This window comes from Coccidioides posadasii, chromosome 5 (genome assembly GCF_018416015.2).
Source record: "Coccidioides posadasii str. Silveira chromosome 5, complete sequence".
Taxonomy (NCBI): Eukaryota; Fungi; Ascomycota; class Eurotiomycetes; order Onygenales; family Onygenaceae; genus Coccidioides; species Coccidioides posadasii.
In genome coordinates this window covers 1,038,458-1,061,083 of record NC_089411.1, presented here as the reverse complement: position 1 = coordinate 1,061,083, position 22,626 = coordinate 1,038,458, and the positions used below count along the sequence as shown (strand labels likewise).

Sequence of the window (22,626 nt, the reverse complement as noted above, 5' to 3'; positions counted from 1 at the left end):
ATAGATCCTTGAGCAGCGAGCCACAGCCTGAGCCACATTCGAGCGCAATCTGATGGCTTCACGTCCAGCCGGGTCACGCCATCCGCTGGGCGGCTGAGAAGTGAAACGGCCCGAAATTCACGGCGGATGTCCGTTGAATGTCGTGGAAAGTCAACATACGTATGCTAGTTATGCCATAGATAAGGAGGATCGAGATTACTGCGGAACAAAGGAAGTAACACCGACTCTATAGAAGGGTGTATGTCGGGTCATCTGCATTTTGTACTAAACTAGTCGACCAAGTTCATTTCAGTTGACAGGGCATGGGTGAGCAACTTGCACAGCATCAAACTCTTGAGTCTCTGATACACTTCACGACTACTTGTATTGATATAGGAAATTAGTTTAAGGAGGGGGGTGCCATAATTAAAATGTCAATTGGGAATTAGAAGCTCGGCGTGTTGAGCCATCGGATGCAGATATGGAAATCTAAGAATAAGCCTTTTCCGATTAATAGAAGCGAGACGCAAAGCAGAAAAAAACTGCTAGCTTGGAGCAACTTCGCTATCGTTTCCTCCTGGGAACTTCGTCTGATTCGTATCGGCTGTCCGGGTCATGGGCAAAAAGCGTCTGGTCACCACGTCCACCCATATGGATAAACTCCACGGGATCTCGATTTACGTCCGGTTTCGGTTCTTGTCGATACTTCAAGCCCTTTGCGGGTTGATTATGAACCCGTTTTCCCGCCGTATTTTTGTCGAAAATTTTCACCTGACCATAACCCTCTTGTCGGCTATCATCATAAACCTGACTGACAGGGACATCGTTGATATCGCTTAAAAGGGTCCTTTCTCGTTCAACCTTGCGCTTCGAGAAGTCTAACTGACCCATTGCTCCGGTTAACCCGTCCGTGCTATCTGCGACACTAGGATACTTTCCAGTTAACCAAGGGTGCTGCAGACACTCGTCGATGGAAGCCCGTTGATCAACATCCACCGTGAGCATTCTATCGATCAAATCGAGCGCCAGATCCCCAACAGAGTCCCAATATGGCGACGGATAGTCAAAATTACCCAACTTTATCTGCTCTGCTAGGGTATATGGGTGTTCAGCCGAATAAAGTTCGTCAGAAAATGGCGGAAAGCCGCAGAGACAGATATAAAGAACGACCCCTAATGACCAGATGTCAACAGCTCGCGTGTATCGTCGTCGTCTACTGTTTTCAAGGATCTCTGGTGCAACGTCTATACAAAGAGTCAGCTGTCTCAATACGAACCCCCTTCCAAAGGATAGATGACATCACAACTTACAGCTCGGTGTACCGCATCTGTAGAGGTATGTTAGAAGATTTGATTGTTTTAGCCGGAGGAATAAAACTTACAAGGTGGTGGTAAACGAATCCTCGCCTATTATTTTGGCAAGCCCGAAGTCCGCCAACTTGGCTGTTAGATGCTTATCCATAAGTAGTATGTTTTCAGGCTTTATATCACGATGAACGATGTTGCGATCGTGCTTTGAAAAAGAGTTAGATTCAACAGCACTCGCAAATGAGCAGAGGAAGAACAAATACCAGATACTTTAGCCCCTGGAACAGCTGACGGAATACATGGCGCGTTTCATCTTCCTTCAGCTTTTGGTGAGAAACAATCCAGTTAAACAGCTCTCCTTCCGGAGCAAGCTCGAGGACTAGATAGACTCCGTCACTCTCATCAAAGGTGTCTTTAAGACAAAGCACGTTTGTATGGTTGACACTTTTCAACATCGCAATTTCTTGTTGAAGGGTGTCGTTATCAGATCTATGAGAATCTCCCGGCCGCTTTTCAAACCTTTTGACAGCATATTTGATACCAGTCGCTCTTTCAGCGCAGAGGTATACTGTCGCAAAATGACCCTTTCCGAGCTGCTCTAAGATGCGATATTGTTGTCGGAATCCACCGGCGTCTCGGTTACGGGGATAGCGAAAGATAAATCGAGCTTCGTCCAGCACAGTAACTTCGTCCCCGTCTTCAAGCTCGCGCCGATTGTTGCGGCCAACAATGGCTTCGTTGACAAAAGTACCATTGCTAGATAGGTCCTCTAGAATGGCAACTGAATCGCCCTCCCTATTTTCATGGAATATCAAACAATGCCGGTTAGAGATAGTCGGTATATCTAGAATCAAATCTGAAATAGAGTTAGAAATAGTTAGGCTATGAGCCGGCCTCTCGCCGAGGGCCAGATCCGTGCTCGACGTCTTTGGCGATTCCTGATACTTACCGCATTCGGAGTGACGACCTATTAAGTAACCACTGGGGTTCAATTGTAGGGGAGTGGGCATTCCTTTCCCTTTGCTACGCTTTGATCTTGAAGCACCATTACGGTTATTTGTTACACCGCCAATTGGAGAAGAAAAGCAGGTGTCTCTTTTTTTCAGCACAAGTGTATCTCCGAACTTGTTGTCCAGCGGGATTAGATAGCCCCATACACCTTCTGCGGCTTCCTCTTCCACCCCGCTCACATACACCCGGGAAGGGTTTTGAGAGAAGGCCTGGGTGTCACCTGGAGGAGATGACAATTGGGTCAGGCTTTCTGGCCCCGGTGTATGATGGCGAAGCTGGCTTGGACGGCCCTCTGGAGGTGTGACAGTGGCTTCTTTATGAATCTCTGTCGCTGTGGAATCTTGTTGGATAAGCGGAGGAAGGTAGGCTTTGTTTGCTCGAGCTGCTTGCGATTGTGCCAATTGGGACGATAGTCGCTCTGAACGCCGGGGCTTTTTAACATCCTGCTCATGGTTACCGCCGCTCGCCTAGCCACGCCATTAGTCATGTTCAAGGAGTTGCAAGGAGCCAGCGCAATCAATTACTTACTCTTCCCCTTTTTAGACTACTCTTTTCTTTCTGCGGGGGCATGGTGTCGACGTCGATAGGCGGACAGCGGTCCGTAAAGTCCGTTGGGTCCGAAACGAGGGAGTCCCGGTACTCACAATTGCATGAAAATTGAGGTATTCGCAGAAATATTTATAGATTCGGATATTTGCAAGTTCAATGCGAAGATCCGAGAGGCGCAGCTTGTAGACTCGGCTCGACGATTGCCGTCGGAATACTGCGAGCGTAAGCGTGTATGAATATTTGCGCAGCTTTTGGTTGGGATTTTGGCGCGATTATTGAATAAATTTGAACAACATGTTTCAAGGCAGGATGAATGAGGGGTTAAGTCGGGCCAGTTTCTCAAGTTGCCCAACCCTTTCGTCTGATGTCTTTCGAAGCTCTGGGCTGGGGATGTGACAAATGAGGGCCCCGGCTTCAGTTGTGTTCACTACTCCGTCCTGAGTACTCCGTAGCGAACTCCCTATTTGACCAACTCCTCGGCGGACAAGGCTGAAGGAGCAAATCTATATTAGCAGCTCTGGGGCGAGAAGTGCGCCAACTTGATGTTTATTATCTTACACTCAAACTCATCATTGCTCCATCATCATCATTATTATTATTATTAATTATTATTATTATTAGGAGTGGTACTTTAGAGGTATCAAGCACCCAGTAAGGAGTACCCCGTACTCGGCCCCTGTACTCCATAATTACCTCAGAAATCTCAGAGATTAGCCAATTTTCATGGCAAACCCCAAGAGTATTTTACAGAGAATAAAAATGAAGGAGCTCTATGCTTTGGCTAATTGTTTTCAGGCATTTAAGATGGGATAATGACATTGTTTACATACTTAACAAGGTTGAACTCTGCCCTGGGCATCACAGATTATCCCATCCTCAGTACGGAGTACTCCGTACAGAGTACCATAAAGTGTTTATCCAGTACTCCGTACTCTATACTTTACTTTTTAATGTTTGGGACTAACAGGCTCAAAAGGGGTACTCCGTACTCCGTACGGAGTACTCTTTACAGTGCTCCATAGTTTACCGCGTGCTCCGTACCTGATAGGTTATTAAAAAACAAACAGCCTAGATAAATATGTAGTTAGCTATGTGAGCTCTCTCAACTGCAAAGCACTCCAGAAAAACATGGTTTAATAGGAACTACCAAGGATAAGCTGTGTACAGGTACTACACTTTTCCCGCCGGAATATAATATTAATTATTAGTGAATTTACCTAGGCACAACAAGATGGAATAACCCAATCCTGTAGGTCTGCTTGGAAGTTCTTGGGCCTCGTTGAAAACAATATGTATGCGTATTCTACCTGACCGTTTTCTGTGCTCTGGTTTATGCTTACGCCCTATGTGCAGGCATTCGACATATATTCGCCGTGTCGCCTTTGAAAAACTAGCGACATTGGCAGCAAAATACCCCGGAGCTTGCCATACCAACACGTCTGATATCGACCGGCTTCGCAATGCATGTCGACGCCCGAAGGCATCCCCGACCGGCTTCCTCGACGATGTTTTTAAAGGGAGGGCATCTCCAGCTCCAATTGTCTGTCGCTCCAGATTAATATGTACCTCCTGAGGCGGACTGCTAACCGTCAGTAGAGAATCCGAGATTTAGACGCCCTTCTTTCTCTCTGCGAAGCTGCTCCCCTGACCTCCAAGCCGGAAGATGTTGCGAAACTTGTTACCCTTTTTACAGATTACCTCCCGGACTGTTGCTCCCTAGTGTTCAACTCCTCTCCTTTCCTCCACAGTCTCGAGACTCCTCCATGGGAACTTTTGACCCGCAACCTCATCACCGCGTTGCTCTCACTTGGATTGCACCATCCATCACATCACGATCAGATACATGAGTGCGTTCTTACTTATGTGGAGAACTGTTATCGGCTCGCAAAAGAGTTACCCACCTTCGATAGTCAAGCAGATCGTGCAGCTGAACATGGGGAGGCCCAAGATATCACGGAAATCGCCGCCCTCGCGGTGTCGTTAGTTGGGCTTTTGGATGGTATGTCTACGTATGCACATTTCTGGAGTCCAAGGGAACGCCTATGTTTTGTCGAAAAACTACATCTGGTGCTCTCGGAGCAGTTCCTGGTCGCCGTTGAAACAACCTCCTCCACCATTCGTAATCTACGAACTTCGGATCTTTCATTTCAGAATTGGCGACGATATGCTAGACTATCTGCTTCCGCCGGGAGGCCACTTAGTTCGATGCTACTTCAAAAATCCTTCCTCGGATTCGTCAGAGCTTGCACATCTCCCGTAGCTGAGAACGGTCGGATAATGTCCGAAAATGCTCTCTTGGATCGGTATATAAACAGCCTAGATGATACAAGGCAAGACAGTGATGATATATCTGCTCTTGCGAAATACTCTGCCCAAATCGCTGCTGATCAAATTCAACTTTTGGAAGAGGGATCGGATTATTTGCAATTGGGCATGCCTTGGCAACAGAATCTTGCATTCACGGCCAAATCATTTGCCTTAGTAACCTTCGTCAACTGCATTATTCTTGATGAAGATTCCGCTGACATTGACCTCTTAGTCTCATGGCTGGAAACCACCATTTTTAATCCTGATCAAATGGCAAGTGAGGAGTTGGCTACAATTTCTTTCAAGACCCTGGTGGTTTTATCAAAAATATCACGCCTAAATGCGCCAAATTTGACAAGATCTCTACTACAATTTATTGTTCAGAATAAGCAAAGTGGTGCGATTCTCGCTATTGCCGCTCGTTCTTTAGCCCAAAATCTTCACCTTCTCTCCCAGGACACTATCATTGGCACACTCTATTCTTTGGGAAATGTCCTTAGCGCAAGTCCTACTCACGATAAACCAAACCAGCACACAGGGACGCTCGCGGAAGAAGCCCACTTATACACACGCCATTTAATCACGGGCACTCAGCGACCAAATGACAGTTTCATTTCGCTCACCGTTGACAGTGAAGGAGATTCCTCGATCACTTACAAAAATGTGATACACACGATCATAACCGTTGCCACGATTTCCAAAGATAGCAAAATTGTGGCTTTGGCGCAATCTATGCTTTTGCAGAAAATCGGGAGAGTAAACGTTGTCCTTGATGCTTGCATTGTCGAAGAAACTGTTGCACTTGCTCTCAAAAGTGAGCCTACGGATTTCCAGCTCCTTCTCAAGTTTTACGCTCGTCTCTATCGTGATGCAGTCATTCAAGGCAATGCCCTTATCGTTGACGCCGTAAGATTTCCCATCTTATTTTTATTTGATTTTAAACGAACATAACTTTCATGCTAATATTTGCTGTACGAGCGCACAGGTCCATAGGTCAAGGAAATATCTTGCTCTGTATCTTCAAAAGGATAATCCTTTATTTAAAATCTACCTGACATCCCTTCTGGAAAGCATTGTCAACAAAGGAGGCGCAACAGATCGAGAAAAAGGCCGCTCGAACGAAGTTGACTTGTCCGCAAAAGAAATTTACCCTTATTTGAGACCTGTTGCTTCTCTTCTCTCCAAGCTTGGGTCTCTTGAAGATATCCCGGGTGGTCTCCATGAGAATGGAGATATACTCTCTTTATTAAGGGACACTTGGTTCAATATCGCTGCACATGATGTTTCATTGACCTCTGAAGCAGGTCATGTGTATCATGAAGACCTCCGCATCCTTGCCGAGCATTCCCCTCCGCTGGTTTCAGATAATCGTGCGGAGTTGCTTGAGAGTGACATCGAGTTAAACACCGTTCTTAGACGGGGTATGAACGCATCACACTCCTCTAACAAAAAGAAGAGCTTAGTCCAAGAACTACCAGCTCTAGAACAAGAGATCAAGCGATTAAGTTACCCAAAACTCATATTCCTCAATGCAACCTTGCTCCTTGAAAGCCTTCGTGCCTCTTCAGGAGATTTCACCAAAATTCTCACTTACTTTCTCGATCCGGCATTGAATAGTCCTGACATAGTGAATTGCATGAGAGCTGTTGTCGACAAAATCGTGACACTGTACCTCGAAAGATTTGTCTCCAGCAATTCCGCAAAATTTTCCGCTCCCTATATTTCCCAGCAGCTTGCAGACACTTTTGTTGCATGTTGTCATCGGATTCAAAGTATACAGCAAGTCGCATCCGCCGCTGCTGCGAAGATAATATCTAAATATCCATCATCGTTGTGTGAAAAGAAGTCACTATTCACACTTCTGGACTTATTAACACTCTTGTGGTCTTCCTGTTTGGATGAGGAATTGGATGAATATGAATGGAAATCATCCTTTGTCTCTACCACCGGCAAGGTCAATATTGAATTATCGGATAATTATGAGTTCAGAAAACATACATTGAACAACCTTTATGACCTAGCTCGGTCCTGGGTAGCGGCAATAATGAATATTGCACCTCTAGATGTCAAAGGTTTACTCCAGGTGCGTGGTATCTGGTTTTTGCTATTTGTAGCCGCCAAACACTGATTTATTTTTTAGACGTATCTATCCGAGTACGAGGATGACGGTGCATATGGCCATACCTCTATGGGAAGGTCTTTCGCCCTTGAGATGGGTTCAATGATTCCCACAAGTGACCAGCGATTAGGTATTTCATTCACGAGTTCATCCCACGTTTGACGTAGTGCTTATCTCGTATCAGGTTCTATTGAACGCAGTGGGAATACGTTATTGAATATGGCATCTGATTTTGTCACTCAATATACCAAACGTCAAGAATATCGCTTTTCGGAAGCTCATTCCCTTTCTGGCCAGACCCTACGGTCATCCTTAACTCATTGTGAGTGCAATTCGACTCTTTTTATCAAATTGTGGCTAACCCTTTCTGTAGCTAAGCTTGACGGAGCAAGAAGTGAAAGCTACTTACCGGTAGCCCAGAATATCCAACAAAAATTGACTGAATTGGAATCGCAGATCTCGCACCGAAGCAGAACGCCTCCTGAGATGCTTCAAAGTGTACTTCGTAGAGCCGCTGCTCTTCTTTGCAACAACGATGGTTGTGAACCATCCATTATTTCCCATTTAGTCAGTATCCCTTTCCAGCTATTTACCAGCGAGTCCATCAAAATGGGCATTTCATTCTGGCTTGGTGCAATCAACGAGAATCCGGAAACGGAGCCGAGGATATTAGTGGAAGCTGCACAAGCTTGGGAACGTACTATTCGCCGCAAAAAGGGCATATTTGACCCCGGTTTTAAGTGAACTAATTCCCACCCCCTCTGCGAATGTATTGTCTAATTCTCTATCCAGATATTCGGACCCGTTTATGACGAAAATTGAGTCATTACCTTCCGACAAGAGCGTCATCGTAAAACGTCAGCGAAAAACTCAGAATATTATATCGCCTCACTTACACTTGCTACATTTTTTTGAGAGCCATTTCAATGCGACAAGGCTCGCCAGCCCTCATATCCAAAGGATTTTCAGGCAACTTGTAGTGGCGACGCTGGATGCCTTGAGGCGCACGACTGGTCATCCACTTGCGCGAGAAATTCATTTTCACATTATCCTCTTCAGTTTAAAAGTGCTCCGATATTGCAAGGGACAATCAAAGGTTGCACTATGGAAACTTAAGGACCAAATCCTCTCAGCCGCCTTGAGCTGGTTTAGTCATCCACCCAGGTCAGTAACTTCCTTATCTTTATAGGCTTGTGGAATGATCTTACAATTGACTAGGTGGTCCTATGGGGCAAATCGCCTCCAAGTGAAAGCCGAGGACAAGATTTTACATGATATTGAATCCATATTAGGCGTAAATTCATGGATTGTGCCTGGAGATGCTGCTTCCCGGAAATCCCTGAATAATAAACAGGATCTTGTTCTGGCTTTGATTGACAATGAAAGAACCCGCCTAAGGGTGTGGCTCTCTCCCCTTGATACTGAGAAACGCCATCACACTGGAACCAAATCCCAAGAGGTTGGTCTGCCTCTAGTCATCCCATATTGCAAGATTCTTACCTTACTTTAGGCTGTTATTTGTGGGTTTCTGAGACTCGCATGGACAGAAAACCCGAATTTGGCCATTCAATTAGCGTCGAGGTTTCCTTCACCGAAGCTGCAAAATGACATCCGCTGGTTAATATTTAATTTCCCCGAGAAGGCCTTGGATGATCCGGACAGTTTAGAGATACTTTTGGGGTGTGCGTTACCTCAAGATGTCACCTTCCAACTGAAGGTATCTGGTTTCTTCCTTTCTTCTACGACGTAATTCTAAATGTTCTCACAGTATCTTCTTTTCTGGGTCCCAACAAACCCCATCGCAGCAGTCACATATTTCCTTCCAGCATATGGAAACCACCCTTTTATCCTACAATATGCGATGCGCGCTTTGGAGAGCCACTCAGTGGACATTAGCTTTTTCTACATTCCTCAACTCGTCCAGGCTCTGCGCTACGATGCACTGGGCTACGTTGAGCGTTATCTACTTGAGACCGCCCAGCTTTCTCCGTATTTTGCGCACCAAGTGATCTGGAATATGAAGGCGAACGCCTATAAAGATGAAGACTCGCTAATTGTATGTTCTGCCACTCTTGATAGCCATTGCCCTGTCCCGCTGCTGACTCTCGTTAGCCCGATCCGGTCAAACCCGTTCTTGATAAGTTTACGGAAGAATTAATCTCCAGCTTTTCAGACGAAGACTGTACCTTTTACGAGAAGGAATTTTCGTTCTTCCGTGAAATTACGGAGATTTCAGGAAAGCTGCGGCCATACATAAAGCGTAGCAAGCCAGAGAAAAAGGAGAAGATTGAGGAAGAGCTCCGAAAAATCAAAGTCGAAGTTGGCGTGTATCTTCCTAGCAATCCTGATGGTGTCGTTGTCGGTATCGATCGTAAATCTGGCAAGCCACTACAAAGTCATGCGAAAGCACCATACATGGCTACCTTCAGAATCAAAAAAACCAAATCAGAAACAAATGGCAATGGAAATGGTGATACCAACAACAAAACCCCCTTTGCCGAGGCAAATCAGACGGATAATGCAGCAGCCGCAACGAACCTTCCAGCGAAAGCAGAAACCTATGAAGTCTGGCAATCGGCCATTTTCAAAGTTGGTGATGATTGCCGCCAGGATGTATTGGCATTACAAATGATAGCAGCATTTCGCAGCATCTTCGGTAGTGTCGGTCTAGACGTTTTCGTCTATCCATACCGTGTGGTTGCCACCGCTCCAGGCTGCGGAGTTATCGATGTCCTTCCGAACTCAATTTCGCGAGATATGCTCGGACGCGAAGCGGTTAACGGATTATATGACTACTTCGTCTCTAAATACGGTGGCGAAGATTCAATTCGGTTCCAAGAAGCCCGCAGCAATTTCGTGAAATCCATGGCTGCATATTCTGTGATTTCCTATTTACTTCAGTTTAAGGACCGGCATAACGGGAACATCATGATAGATGACGCTGGACATATTATCCACATAGACTTTGGATTTTGCTTCGACATTGCACCAGGGGGCATTCGTTTCGAGCGCGCCCCTTTCAAACTAACATCAGAAATGATCGCTGTCATGGGTGGACGGGCACCTTATCAGCACCATCAACCCCCTACCGAGAGCAGCGGATTGTCCTTTCCAGGAATATCTACGCACCATCATCTAAATTCCCAGTCCTACCGTTGGTTCGAAGCGCTCGTTGTCAAAGCTTTCCTCGCCTCGCGTCCCTACCAGGCGAAACTGGCACAGATTGTCACACTAATGCTCGACAGCGGCTTGCCGTGCTTCAAACCAGACACCTTGAAGAATTTTCGTGATAGATTTGTGCTCGACAAGAGTGAACATGAAGCAGCTCAGTTTATGAGGGAGCTGATTCGAAAGAGTTATGCGAGCATGTCGACGGGAGCTTATGATCAGTTCCAGCTGTGGTCTAATAACATCCCCTATTAATTAACTATATGGAATGAGCAATTCTTCTTCCCCCCCAGGCCTTTTGTACTTTACTGATTCCTAAACGATACATCGAGGGGAAGCATTTAGCTTTTGGCGGATCAAGAGAAAGAAATCCTTCTGGAAATATTTTCTGGTTGTTCAGGTGCAGGTGTCCTCTTGTACAAACTTTTAAAAATGCAAAAAGGCCCATACATTTGGGCTAATGTAGTATGACTGTGTAGTTTTCGTTCAAGGGTATTCTTGTATGGAACATCGGCAAAGGCTATATAACCAGCTACAGGGTCCATTTGATATTCAAAGGAGGAGCGAAATGAATAAACTCACAGGAACTGATACGTGCCTTTGCAGCCCGGAGAAACAGATATGCAAGAAAATGGCTTAAAGAAGAAAAGAGCCCTCAGTGGTGTGAAGAGTGGGCCCGCGCATTTCAGAGGCTATCCAATACTTGCTCATCCAGAGCAGAAAGGAATGGGGACTTGTTAAGTCATGTAAGATAAGTATGTGTGAGACAATAACAGAAGTGAAACAAAAAAAGAAAAGAAAAAAAAAAAGAAAAGGGGAGAGAAATCAACGTCCCCAACTCCCAGCAGGTCACAGACATACCATATATGGATGAGTAAATGCAAAATATCTGTTTCCTGACATTCATCCCGGGACCATAGCAAAATCAAGAGAAACATGCATCATAACACAACATCCATGCTTTGAACCCACAACCTTTACAACTAAGTGATGTCATCAAAGCGGGACCATCCACTTATAAAATTGCAGCTTCATTCATCAGAAAGGAGACTGCCAGAATATGAACTTTCCATAACCCACAATGCTTCGAATCCCCAATCCCTTGGAATTTCCAAGCCCGTGAAATACAAGCACTTGCAAGCGTATTGAATAATTTGTAACGTAGGGAGAGGAGAGGGAAAGAAAAATAGCCCTGAACCTTTAGTCCATGAAGTCGGCTCGTAAGATCTTCTCTTGGAAGTAGTCCGGCTTCGGTCTCGACTTATGCTGGGACTGTTTTGGCAGCTCTGCACGCTCGGGCGGTGGTGCCTCCATGGCTGCAATTGAAGCCGAACGTTGGTGAATCATACCCGCATGCGGTAGGGTCGGGGACGTAGGAGGAAAATTCCCAAGTGAGGGTGCGCGCTCCGCCTTTACCCTGAGAGACTCGGGCCAATTGAAACCTTCTGCTAGTTTACGGTAAGAAGACGGGTTAGATTTGACATTTTGGAAATGATGTTGTGAAGTACTTGCGCTAGGTACAACTCCATCGCTGTTGGGCGATGTGTTGCCAAACAGCGACGATGATCGATTTCTTGGGGAACGTGCATTCCACAGGGGGTGATATGTACCATTTCCGCTCCCACGCAATGCCGGTGCTCCAAACGAGACGCGGCGAGCAAAAGGAGTTGCAGGGGCCGTCGTTGGGGTCTCCTCTTCGGCTTCCTCGACGACGGCTTGGTCCATTGTCGGTGAAGTCGACATCACAGAGCTTGAGACGCTACCACGGCGCATGGAAGCTGCTGCAAATGGAGACATCTGGGTGGGGGAACCAGAAAGGCCCAATGTATTAAGGGACATCCTCCGCTGTTGCTGGGTTCGGGCGCTGCCAGGGGTGTAGATGGGTCGAGGATGCGAGCCGGTAGTTGGGGAAGCAACGTTGCCCTGCTTCTGGAAAAGCTCGGTGAAAGACGAGCGTCGCCGGCGAGGCTTGGTTGGAGATGGAGGAGAATTCGATCTTTGAGACATCACGCCAGAAAAAGGGCAGCTGATATCCTAGTAAGCTGAAAACAAGCCAAGGGGTGGATGATGGAGGAGGACCCGGTCGACGGGAGTGAACGGCGGGGAGATGTCGATTTATTGAAGGAATACGCTGGGTGGGCAGGGAAGCAAAGTACAGATAACTGGATTAAGCTGCCTTCCAGACTCCTGGGCAGAGACTTCGCGATGTAGGTGCCCGCAGGAAGTGTCTAATACCCCATTGCGAGGGTAGGGGAGGTGATGCTGAGCCAGCCCAAGCCAACTTTCAGAATAATGGAGACCAAGCGTGCAAAGTGCCCGAAGGTGGAGGGTGGCAACTAGGGAGCTCGTTTGCGGGGTGGCGGTGAGAGCATCCAATAGAGATAAGAGGAGTTGGGTCGGGGAACAGCAAGCAGGATTAGCTAGTTACAGGGTCGAGGGGATTTTGGGATTCCAACCGGGGGGGGGCCGCAATTGAAAATTCGGGGTCGACCGAAGTCACACCGGTGGTGAGGCAGTCGGTGCAATTGGGGTTGGAGGCGAGCAGCGACTAGGAATAGCGTGGAATTGGAGGGACGCGAGCACAAGCTGGCTGCTGAGGGAGGATGATGGGTGGTGGAGGGGACGAGGTGAGATCGATGGATGGCGTGGAGACGGTGGGTTGGCCGGCCGGAGGAGCTTCCGTGGGCCTGCGGAGATCGAGCTTCTGCGGCGGGGGGCACGTGAAAAGTTACCGCCCGCCAGGGCCGCACAGGACATACGGGCTCGATACATACAATACAGGTGTACGGTAGTTACACAAGGGGAACGAAAAGTCATGGAACACAAGCTCGTTTTGAAGTCGCTGCGAGAAGACAGGCTGGTATCGGAGTGTTATTTTACAGTACTTCATTACTTCGTACATGCCCTGTACGCGGCCCTGCTTCCCCACACTCAGCTGCCGAGCATGTGATTGGCCCACGAGCTCACTGTGGGGTAAGTGTGGCTGAATTCCAGACTTCTGCGCTAGTCCCTTTGCGGATTTCCCAGATCCAGCTTGCCGGCCAGGATCATCAATAGTCCGTCTCTTCCTCTGGACTTCTTACGTTGCTTGTTCTAACTACAGGAGTAACCACAACCCCATAAACACACGGCATCAGACAGATTCTTGAACAAATACATTTATCTTTGTCTCTTTCTGTTAATGCCTCACATCAGATCTTATCAAGATTCACATCTTGAGTCTGATGCATCATTGGTGCCTAACCATCAAGTAAATGCAGAAAGCCTGGCTACATGGGCGTGGTTTTGCAAGATATGGATGCTATGGTGAAGCTACAAGACAAATGAGTCATTATCATCATTATTTATTATTAACCCATACACACACTTGGAGTTGTAGAAAAATGATGGCAAAAGAATCATGAAAGGATAAAACTGGTCCAGGGTCATTCGCAGAGCTTGGCTCGCTTCACAGTACAAGGAGGAGAAATTATAACAACATAGCGGAATAGAGGAAGAAAGCAAAGGGCCACTTTTGGGATCTTCATGGCTAGCTGCCATGAGTAGCGGCAAGAAGAATGAAAAGGAGATAAAGGACTAAAGTTAACACTGAGGCCTTCATCCCTAAGAATTAAGAAGCATAAAAATCAAGTGGAAAGGGTCCAGCAATGCCTTCCAAACCCACCGGGAAGTGCAAGCCGTTCAAGTTCCCGCCCAGCATACAGTCGTAGTCATTATTGCCATCGAAAACATTATCGTGTAGAAAACATCTGATAAGGAAAGCAAATTTAACTTCCGAATGAAGTCACTTTCCCCGCAAACCGGGCTCCGGCACTCCCGCGTTTATGCAGCCTTTCCCGTTCCTTGTTATTCATCTCGGCCGGGGAAGGCATAAGACCGTTACCTCCACTCCCAAAATCGCGGATTGTCGGTAATGCGCTCAGCGTATCGCCTCCAGGACTCGCCGTCGGGTTACCGCTTCCCAAAGCTCTTCCTGTCCGCTGGTTGACATATAGTTGCGCAGCTGGTGATAGTGGGATCGCCGGCATCTCAGCAGGGATATCTGCTCCATTTTGAACCAGGAGCTCTGCGATTGGGAAAGGAATCGCTTTAATGCCTGTTGGGGGTTGGGGCGCGGATTTTGTCCAGGTGGAGATTGAGGTCATTGACTGCGACGGAGACGCGGGATCGGCGGCTGCCAGGGCCAAGAACACCGCATGGGTGTTTCGCGACCGATCAGTTGCATTGGGACTTGCCCTCAGGGCAATGCCATAAAGGACGCCTTGAATATCATTTTGTTTGATAGAAGCGAGAAGTGTCTCATCTGCTGTTCCATAGCGCGAAAGCGTAGATGATAACGGGCGCACAAATGCTCTTTCGCTGTACTTTGCCGTAATGAACTTCAACCGCTGGTCGCGAGACGATTGTGCTGTTGGTTTGTGGGTTGGATTCAAGGTGGCTTCCCATATCATATTGCTGACCCTATTCCCAATCTGCAACAATATCTCGACAATGTCATTAGAAAACGAGTGAATATCTAGCGTAAGGGAACGGATCTTGGAAATATGAGTCCCAAGAGATCTGTGAATACCACTGCATTCGATGCAAAGCACGATTCCAAGATTAATGGAAACCCATTCGACCTTCGATGCTGAATTGCAGTCAGCGCACCAGTTATTTCCCTGATCCGCTTCCCGAATGACCTGGAGTAACTTGGATGGATTATCCTCATAGCTGCTGTCATTCCGAACGTAACTTGGGCGGGCACCAACAGTCGTTCTTCGGCTCACGTTGCTTGTGTTGGATGATGAAGTGGTTTTGCCCATTAAGGCAGACCCAATATCCTTACGGGACCCCCCATCTGAAGTGGGTGGTGGGGGAACACCTCGTCCGGACTCGACAGCGCTTTGCAAAGCATTGTTAATCGCCATAATCCAATTTCCCATATCCTCTTCAGATGTAGCTTGGTAAATTCTCTTAAACTGAGGCGTGATGACTTCAAAACAAAATCGCCGCTCCGCGTTCCTCGCTTCTCGAACAGATGCCATCCGTAAGTCTATAGGATCCATGTGTAGATCTAGTTTCTGTTTCCAATTGCTGTATTCCGAAAGCTTCCCCTGATCCAAGACAATCCAAAACCTAGACAATCAATATTAGCCTATTTGTCTCAGGACACCCATGAAACCTCATCTAAAAGTGTGATTCTTCCATGTTCTCCACGCACCAGCCTGAGTAGAGGGGGGGGGGCTTACTTATGCCAAGCTTGTTTGTTTATCCCCTTCGGGTCAATGTGTGAACCGGGACGAGACAACGCCCACAATAACCCCTCTTTCTTCTGCTGCATATTCGCTTTATCCATGCTGGTGTTTGAGTGGTCACGTTCTTCCAAATCACGAATTCCTTTGAACCGATTCTGGCCAGAGGGTGTCATCGCAGCAGCTGTGGTGTTGGAAGACGAAGAGAAGGAGCCTCTGTTGCTAACTGGTCCTCTGGCCTGAGAGCCGGTGCTATCTGCGCGACCCAATTCGGAATCAGAGGTACAGGGAGCAGTGTTGGGGGTGGTGGGTGGCGCGCTGCTATTTTGAACGCCCTCAGGTTCGATATATTTCTTAGTGCTTTGCTCTAGAGCTCTCCGCTTCTCCTCACGCTCTGTTCGCTGAAACTGGAACTCTTTATCAACTTCAGAAACCTCGTGTATCAACGCCTGAAGCTGTGGAAGCATTTCCTCGACTTTCTTTGCCGTAGAAAGGTAACTTCGGGCTTGGATGTCGGCATACTTAGTGAGATGAGACAGCACCTCTTGCTCTTTCCGGCCCCCGTGAAGGTCTTGCATGAAAGAAGAGTAGTCGAATCGCTTTAGCTCGAAGTTTCTCCGCTTTGTTTGGTATTTTGAATCGCTTTCTGCTCTTTTCTTCTCCTTAAGCGAGTCCTGACGCTGTCCCAAATAGCGTCCAACATAGGCATAATAATCTCTACTCTCATCCTCAAAATCTTTTTTCTTCGACTCAGCCTGCTTTATATCGTTGTTGTACAGTCTAGTGAGCGGGTCAATGATCAGCTTCTGAAGATTCGTCGAATTCTGTTGCTCCCAAATCAAGATTTCCTTTGCGATCTTGTCGAAATAATGTTCCAGAGCTGGCTGAATTGCATTGGCGTTGGAAGTCGATGCTTCGTTGAGGGCAATAATGAATGCGCTGACAGATTCATTGTAAGCAACCTGTCTTTGATGCACCGCTTCGGCTTTTTTCAGAAGTTTCTTCATCTTAGTTCGCATGTTTCCTGTTTTTTGTTCAAGGGCTTTCATCGTCGCGCGGAAAAGCGGACCGTCTTCTACTGCGCTCATATCCTCTCCAGGACGTTGACAGATGTCTAACTTCACTGGCACTGCGGGCGCAGCACCGCCTAGTAGGCTTTCAGTCTCGATTGGCGATTGGGGTACATCACCCAGCGCCTCCAGCTCACTCCCCTTCGACATTACTGATTGTGAAGAAACGGTGCGGTTACGTGGTGGAACAGCCAACTCAAGCCGCGGCGACAGCACTACGGGACTTGACAACGGTCGAGTCGCGTTTTGAACCCAAAAGGTAAACGTCGCAAGCGTGTTCAACCTATTCGTTCGTTCATCGTAGTCAAGAAAACTACAGCAGTTTCTCCAGCCACCACCTCTATCTTCTGCCCGTTTGGGTGGCTTCCATTTCCAAGACCAGTCAAACTGTATCGAAGGGCTGCCCTCAGTTGAAAATGTACCAACATGCTGGACGTTTGAGTTGTTTTGAAGATTTGGATTGGCGTGGAATTCTCGCGTGATGAGGTTGTCCAATTCTTTTGAGTTTGAAGCATGCGCAAATGTGACTCCCTTCAGTGTTGTATCAATAGCTTCAGGCAATGTGCTCGCGACTCCATTTATGGTTGAGGTAGTAACTGGAGGGATCTGGGTTTGTCGGATAATGAATGAAAATTTGAACGTCAATTCATCTTCATTTGATAGGCGTAAGAGGAAAGAGGGTTGGCTGGTTGTCGTGGAGTCTGGATCCTGCACGCAGAACACGAGTTAGCACTGGAAGGAAATCTCCTGGAAAGATGACTATGGATAGAATTTTCTCATTCAAACATACAAGGACAAATTCAATTGGTGTGTCATCCCCTGTGTCTCTCTTTGCCGTGACGCGAGTTGCGGGGAAGCCATTGGGACCAATATGTAGAATAGCATGCCCGCGATAATTTGTGATTGTGAGTGAGGCTATTGTCACTGCATACAGAAGAAGAGAAATCAGTCAGCTTATGAAGATGTAACGCAATGAAGGGTTGCAAGAGCTGGAGCCTCACATTTTGTTTGATCCTTGAGATACAGGGCAGCGGGGTCATCAGGTCTGCTGCTAATATTCCCCATAACGACGTCCAAGAACTAACAAGCCCTTTATGGACCTGCAGATAGAATAAGCATGCCAGGAGTGAACAAACCAGATACAAAATTGTGCCGGTCAAGCAAATGTGGTGGTGTATCTGGAGTGGCTGGCCAGGTCGGCGTCAACAGGAACAACCACAAGCTTTATAAGAAACGCGTTCTAGACAATGAAGAACTGAACTACCTTTGTTGATGAAAGGGGAGCCGGATGGCAAGAGAAGTATTTAACTATCTGACCATGAAAAGAAAAAGATTCTGAAGGTCACATGCAGCTATCTGGACAGCCGTTTGAAAATGTTCTGCAAGAAATAGAGCACCAAGGCTAAGGGTTGTTGCTTGATGTGGTGGACCTGACCCTTGTCAAGTTTCGCATCACGAGGTTGAATCCTCCAGGCGACAGAGTAAATATGAATTAACAGAGTCCTCCGTTGCTTAACAGACTATCATTTCAGGCAAGCTAATTAAGCATTTTCATTCAGCAGAGGTGGTACTTTTCAGAACCCCATGCGAGGGCACAGCCAGTCTTGGGACGACGGAATGCTGGTCTGAAAATTGAAGCAGCCAACCAACAGATTGCTACTCGAGTTACATGAACAGCAGCTGAACTTCATTCCCGCCGCAGCATACAGTTGATCGCCTTGTGAAATACAGACTACACAATAAAACGGTATTATTAACTATGCTTATTTCTCCTTACATCAGGAATTAACTTGTGTTCCTTTCGCGGTAAACATTACACATTGAGATGATACTTTGTACTCTGTACGGTACAGTGAGATTGGGAACTGTGCTACTAGGGGGCGGGAAAAAAAAAAAAAAAAAAAAGAAAAAAAAGAGGAGAAAAGAAAAGAAAAGAAAAAAATTAGATTACGTACAAGTAGTTATCACTATCCTTCGGTCATTCTTGTTTTGGAATTTCTGTGAGTTTCTCGAGGCCAAAAATACTATCCGTGTCGCTTTTTCGCATCGGCATCCTAACTAACCAAACCCAAACTCCTCGCCATGAGTTGTCGAAATCCACACACAACTCATCTTCCAGAGATACTTCAAATATGGAAGCACATAGCCACCACAATTCAAACTCTCGGTCTTTATTATCAATTATTTGCGGGCTGGGGCGGCTGTGCGGGCCGGGACGCTTCTCCAGTTTCGGGGTGATGTTGTGTATCCATCGGCCAGGATTGAAAATGTTCATCTGCCACAGGGGATCGGCCTACATGGCCCGTAACCACCCACTCTTTATATCTCGCTTTGGGGTCCATCATCCAGTGAAGCTTTTGGGCAAGTGGGTTCTTATGTTTTGGCGCTTGGCCCATTCGTTGCTCGAGCTCTTCCTCATCAGAGCTCGAGATTGACGATGATGACGAGCTTACTCGTCGTTGGAGATACGCAATGTGCCTGCCGGTAGCTTTCTTCCGCTCTCTTTGCTCTTCTTTCAATTTATTCATTTCCTCTGCATCTTTTTGGCAATCCAGGGTGGTTATCTTAAGTCCTGGCAAATTTTTCTCCAAGAACTCCTTCAGTAATGGCAGCAGAGATGCATTTGGTCGGTATGTTCCGCTATCATTGTCTATTACAAGCTCATAATCTGCAGGGTCAATTGAAACAATCACAGAATCTTGTGATCTGTTAGGAGCTGCATCGGTTTGTTTGTTTCCACCATCAGGCACAATTGAATCAATGGCTTTCTCTTTATGACTGTGACGGCGATTGTGATGGTGGTGGTGGTGGTGATGATGTACTCGACGGACGAAGAACTCGCCAGAATAAGCGATATATATAGATACATCACTATGCATAGTGTGTTTGCTCAGTAAGTCGATTCCGAATTCTTTTCCTGTTTCGGTAAACCGCCACTGCCCATCCAATGTGAGGACATAAGTGAAAATTCTACCGCCTTGATCGTAGTGCACAAACTCCAGGAACTGCTGCGCGAGTTCGATACATGGCGAGGGGAACATGCCATGCATGGTGGATCGATCGAAATTGTATATTCTAGCGTGTTGATGGTGCAGGGCGTGGTTCAGGAGGCGTCCACGTATACTCTGGCCGTTAAACATCCCGGCAACAAACGGTTTAAATTCGACATATCGATGATACAGTCTCCAAGGTACGGGTCCCGTCAACTGAATTTGAATTGCTTGAAAGCTGCCGAAAGAAACAGTCAATACCTCCTCAGAAAGAAATGCTCACTAGGATGTTGAGCACTTACTTATATTTGGTGATAGGTTTTTTGCCTGTCCCCGGTTGGACGGAATCCTTTGTTCCCACCAACCTCCCAATCATGGGAGAAAAATGACGGGTCCAATAGTTGGGGCCGATGGTATACATATGTCCGCCTTGATCGCCTGGGGTCTTACCCAGACATTCGACGCTGACGATAAGCTCTCCTTTAACGCTGAAGTTCTTGGAGCAGGTTGCTGCTATGGACCGTAGCAAATACGCCCTATTACTGCCAGTCTTTTTCCTAACCTTAAAATGCTGTTCTTTGAAGCCGCTCCAATTCTCATCGATGCCATCGACGTCGATGTATGCGGTACCCAGTCTATCGTCGTGGTCGGCAAAATCCTCATCATATACCCGGCACTTCAGGTGGAACCCAGACGCCGGTACGTTGGCGACGATCCACTCGCAGTTCCAAACCGGATTGATATCCTTCCTGATGGTAGGGGTGCGAAAAGTTATATCAGGATCCTGGGGGTGGCGGCGGGCCAGATCCGTGTTGAGAATCAAAAGTACATAAGGGTCTGAGGACATGGAGCCAAAGTCGCCCAAAGGGAGATTCTGGGCTCGATGAATGGTGAATTTGAGGGTGAACCCAGGCGGAGCATCGGGAATGGGCGTGTCATCAAAACCCCCAGCAGGAGAGTCGTGATCCATTGTTTCCTCCACGGCCGAAGCTGAGCTATGAGACGCTTGCCTGGAGCGAACAGCATTATGATGGGCTGAAGCCATACGATTTGCTTCAACTAGAGGAGTAAACCTGATGTAGGAGGCCTCAAAAACAACCAGTGAACCTGGAAGAACGAGAGAGGGCCGGGAAAGACCGGCATGGGATCGGGGAGACAGGAAGAAAGCTGTACGGGAGACAAAGGGGGGAGAGGGGCAGGCAATGTCCTGGGCACCTCGTTTTTTTTTTTAAGCAGAGCACATCGCAATGACAGACACGGTGAACCCACATTATTTTCGACAAAAAGGCATACCAAGGTATCCCAGCTGGCAGCCACGGGGATAAGCGGGGCCTCAGCCACACCAGCCATTGGTCAAGCCTCAGCTCATCCGTCACGGGAAAAGCTTAGCCTGGGTGGGGACCTGCTGGGCGGCCAATCAGCGGGTGTTGCGTACGTAACCGGAGCGGCATCTGGTGAAACGTCGGCTGGGCGGGTTGGCTTCAATTCTACCAGTCGGAAGGCGTGCAGGTGGTATGGGGTGTTGTCAAACTAGATGCGATCTACTCCGTAGTAGGGAGACGAAATATTCATTCTTGTCTGACTCGTCTATCTAAGAATGATCTATCCGTCCAAATAAAAAGCAACCCTCTGGTCACATGACTAACAATTTTGTGTGGGAAAAGCATACAAGCTCAGATAACCGAGTTGCTGACTAATAGCTCAAGTAAGAGATATAACTAGCGGGTAACCACAGCCAAAGAACGGGGCTTGGCAGAATCAGCGGGGAAAGAAGACCCTGTTGAGCTTGACTCTCCCGGCAAGACCGTGACTTACTCGCAGCGATAATTGTCCGTCGACAGCTCAATGAAATCTGTAGAATCTGATGGTCGGTGGGGCACTGCCACTCCTGCTTCCTCTGTGAGTCCCACAAGCTCAAAGTTACGGAGCCTCTGCTGCGTCGTTGCTCAAAGAGATTGCAACTCAAATGAGAGTGTGGAAGGATGCTAGTGTTGTACTAAGTGTACATTGTTGGTATCTGTCCCGATAGCTGGTTTTATATACCTTCCAGATACACCTAATATGCCTTGGCCCTGCCTTGTAAATATTGTAAGGTACCTATCGCAAGATTCTTAAGCCACTGGGGTATGACGACCTTCTGCCATCCTTAGGGGAGATGCAGATTGGAGGATGACTTGTACGTCAGCCACTCCAGGTCTCACTATCTTAGACGGCGGCTACAACTCCAGTATAGAGTTAGGCCATTTGGGCGATGTATAGATATAAAGCTCTTCAACCCTCCCCTGTTGAATGAGTCCTAGAGAATAGTTACTCCCAAGTATCCCTTGAACAGATCCAAGTCAGCTAGCGCCAGATCTACCTACCACTTTTCAACATCACCCGCCCATTGCCATCTAACAAAGATCGTTTGTATATTGCTCTCTATGCACGTGGAGGCAACCCTACCATGCCAGGCAAGGACGACACGTAAGTTAATTATGTGTGATTTCGGTGTATAATAATCAAGAAGCTGACATCCTATCTGACCTAGATATCACTGGGCCTTGATTATTGGACCGAAAGAAGCAGAGGGTGGTATGGGCGTCCGTTACCACGCAAAGGAGAGGCCGAAATTGGGAGGGGGCTCTGAATGGTTCTTCAAAGAGCGCGAATGTTCACTTGCCCCTACCAGCATGTTATTTGTTCGTATTATTCTCGGAAAGGTAGCAGACGCAAGTCGCTTAGTCGAGATTCTGCGCAATCGCCTATCCGACAAGGCCACCCAGGATGGGATTGTGTCTCCTGGGTGAAGGAGGCTCTGGAAAGGCTCGGCAGATACGAAACCCTTAGGGACGAGCGTCATTGAATGGAGCAAAGTGCGCAACGCGGCGATGGAGTATTGTCAACAGAAGA

The 22,626-nt window shown here is 47.2% G+C and overlaps 6 protein-coding genes across 6 annotated transcripts; 2 read left to right on the top strand and 4 right to left on the bottom strand.

The window, feature by feature from the left end:
• Window positions 1–200: 200 nt before the first annotated feature.
• D8B26_008332 (uncharacterized protein) lies at window positions 201–2,949 on the bottom strand. Its single transcript, XM_003068095.2, has 6 exons — window positions 2,826–2,949; window positions 2,236–2,764; window positions 1,550–2,142; window positions 1,361–1,491; window positions 1,290–1,306; window positions 201–1,223 (listed from the first exon to the last, which is right to left on the bottom strand). The coding sequence occupies exons 1-6, from the start codon at window positions 2,865–2,867 to the stop codon at window positions 544–546; spliced, it is 1,992 nt and encodes a 663-aa protein (XP_003068141.2). The 5' UTR covers window positions 2,868–2,949; the 3' UTR covers window positions 201–543.
• A 1,116-nt stretch (window positions 2,950–4,065) lies between these two features.
• On the top strand, window positions 4,066–10,897 carry STT4 (phosphatidylinositol-4- kinase). The gene is made up of 12 exons (XM_003068094.2): window positions 4,066–4,138; window positions 4,200–4,386; window positions 4,443–6,059; window positions 6,139–7,236; window positions 7,294–7,402; window positions 7,457–7,594; window positions 7,646–8,012; window positions 8,065–8,436; window positions 8,491–8,731; window positions 8,783–8,989; window positions 9,041–9,328; window positions 9,385–10,897. Coding segments are annotated over exons 1-12 (5,937 nt in total). The 5' UTR covers window positions 4,066–4,136; the 3' UTR covers window positions 10,696–10,897.
• A 743-nt stretch (window positions 10,898–11,640) lies between these two features.
• D8B26_008330 (uncharacterized protein) lies at window positions 11,641–12,447 on the bottom strand (the record flags this gene model as incomplete). Its single annotated transcript, XM_066125820.1, has 2 exons — window positions 11,641–11,888; window positions 12,051–12,447. The coding sequence occupies 2 exons, from the start codon at window positions 12,445–12,447 to the stop codon at window positions 11,641–11,643; spliced, it is 645 nt and encodes a 214-aa protein (XP_065981904.1).
• A 1,341-nt stretch (window positions 12,448–13,788) lies between these two features.
• D8B26_008329 (uncharacterized protein) lies at window positions 13,789–17,978 on the bottom strand. The gene is made up of 4 exons (XM_003068091.2): window positions 17,746–17,978; window positions 17,535–17,668; window positions 15,672–17,452; window positions 13,789–15,558 (listed from the first exon to the last, which is right to left on the bottom strand). The coding sequence occupies exons 1-4, from the start codon at window positions 17,807–17,809 to the stop codon at window positions 14,208–14,210; spliced, it is 3,330 nt and encodes a 1,109-aa protein (XP_003068137.2). The 5' UTR covers window positions 17,810–17,978; the 3' UTR covers window positions 13,789–14,207.
• Window positions 17,979–18,534: 556 nt separating this feature from the next.
• On the bottom strand, window positions 18,535–21,004 carry D8B26_008328 (uncharacterized protein). Its single transcript, XM_003068090.2, has 2 exons — window positions 20,037–21,004; window positions 18,535–19,972 (listed from the first exon to the last, which is right to left on the bottom strand). The coding sequence occupies exons 1-2, from the start codon at window positions 20,777–20,779 to the stop codon at window positions 18,922–18,924; spliced, it is 1,794 nt and encodes a 597-aa protein (XP_003068136.1). The 5' UTR covers window positions 20,780–21,004; the 3' UTR covers window positions 18,535–18,921.
• A 1,176-nt stretch (window positions 21,005–22,180) lies between these two features.
• D8B26_008327 (uncharacterized protein) lies at window positions 22,181–22,523 on the top strand (the record flags this gene model as incomplete). The annotated part of the gene is made up of 2 exons (XM_066125819.1): window positions 22,181–22,200; window positions 22,265–22,523. The coding sequence occupies 2 exons, from the start codon at window positions 22,181–22,183 to the stop codon at window positions 22,521–22,523; spliced, it is 279 nt and encodes a 92-aa protein (XP_065981903.1).
• Between the last annotated feature and the right edge of the window lie 103 nt (window positions 22,524–22,626).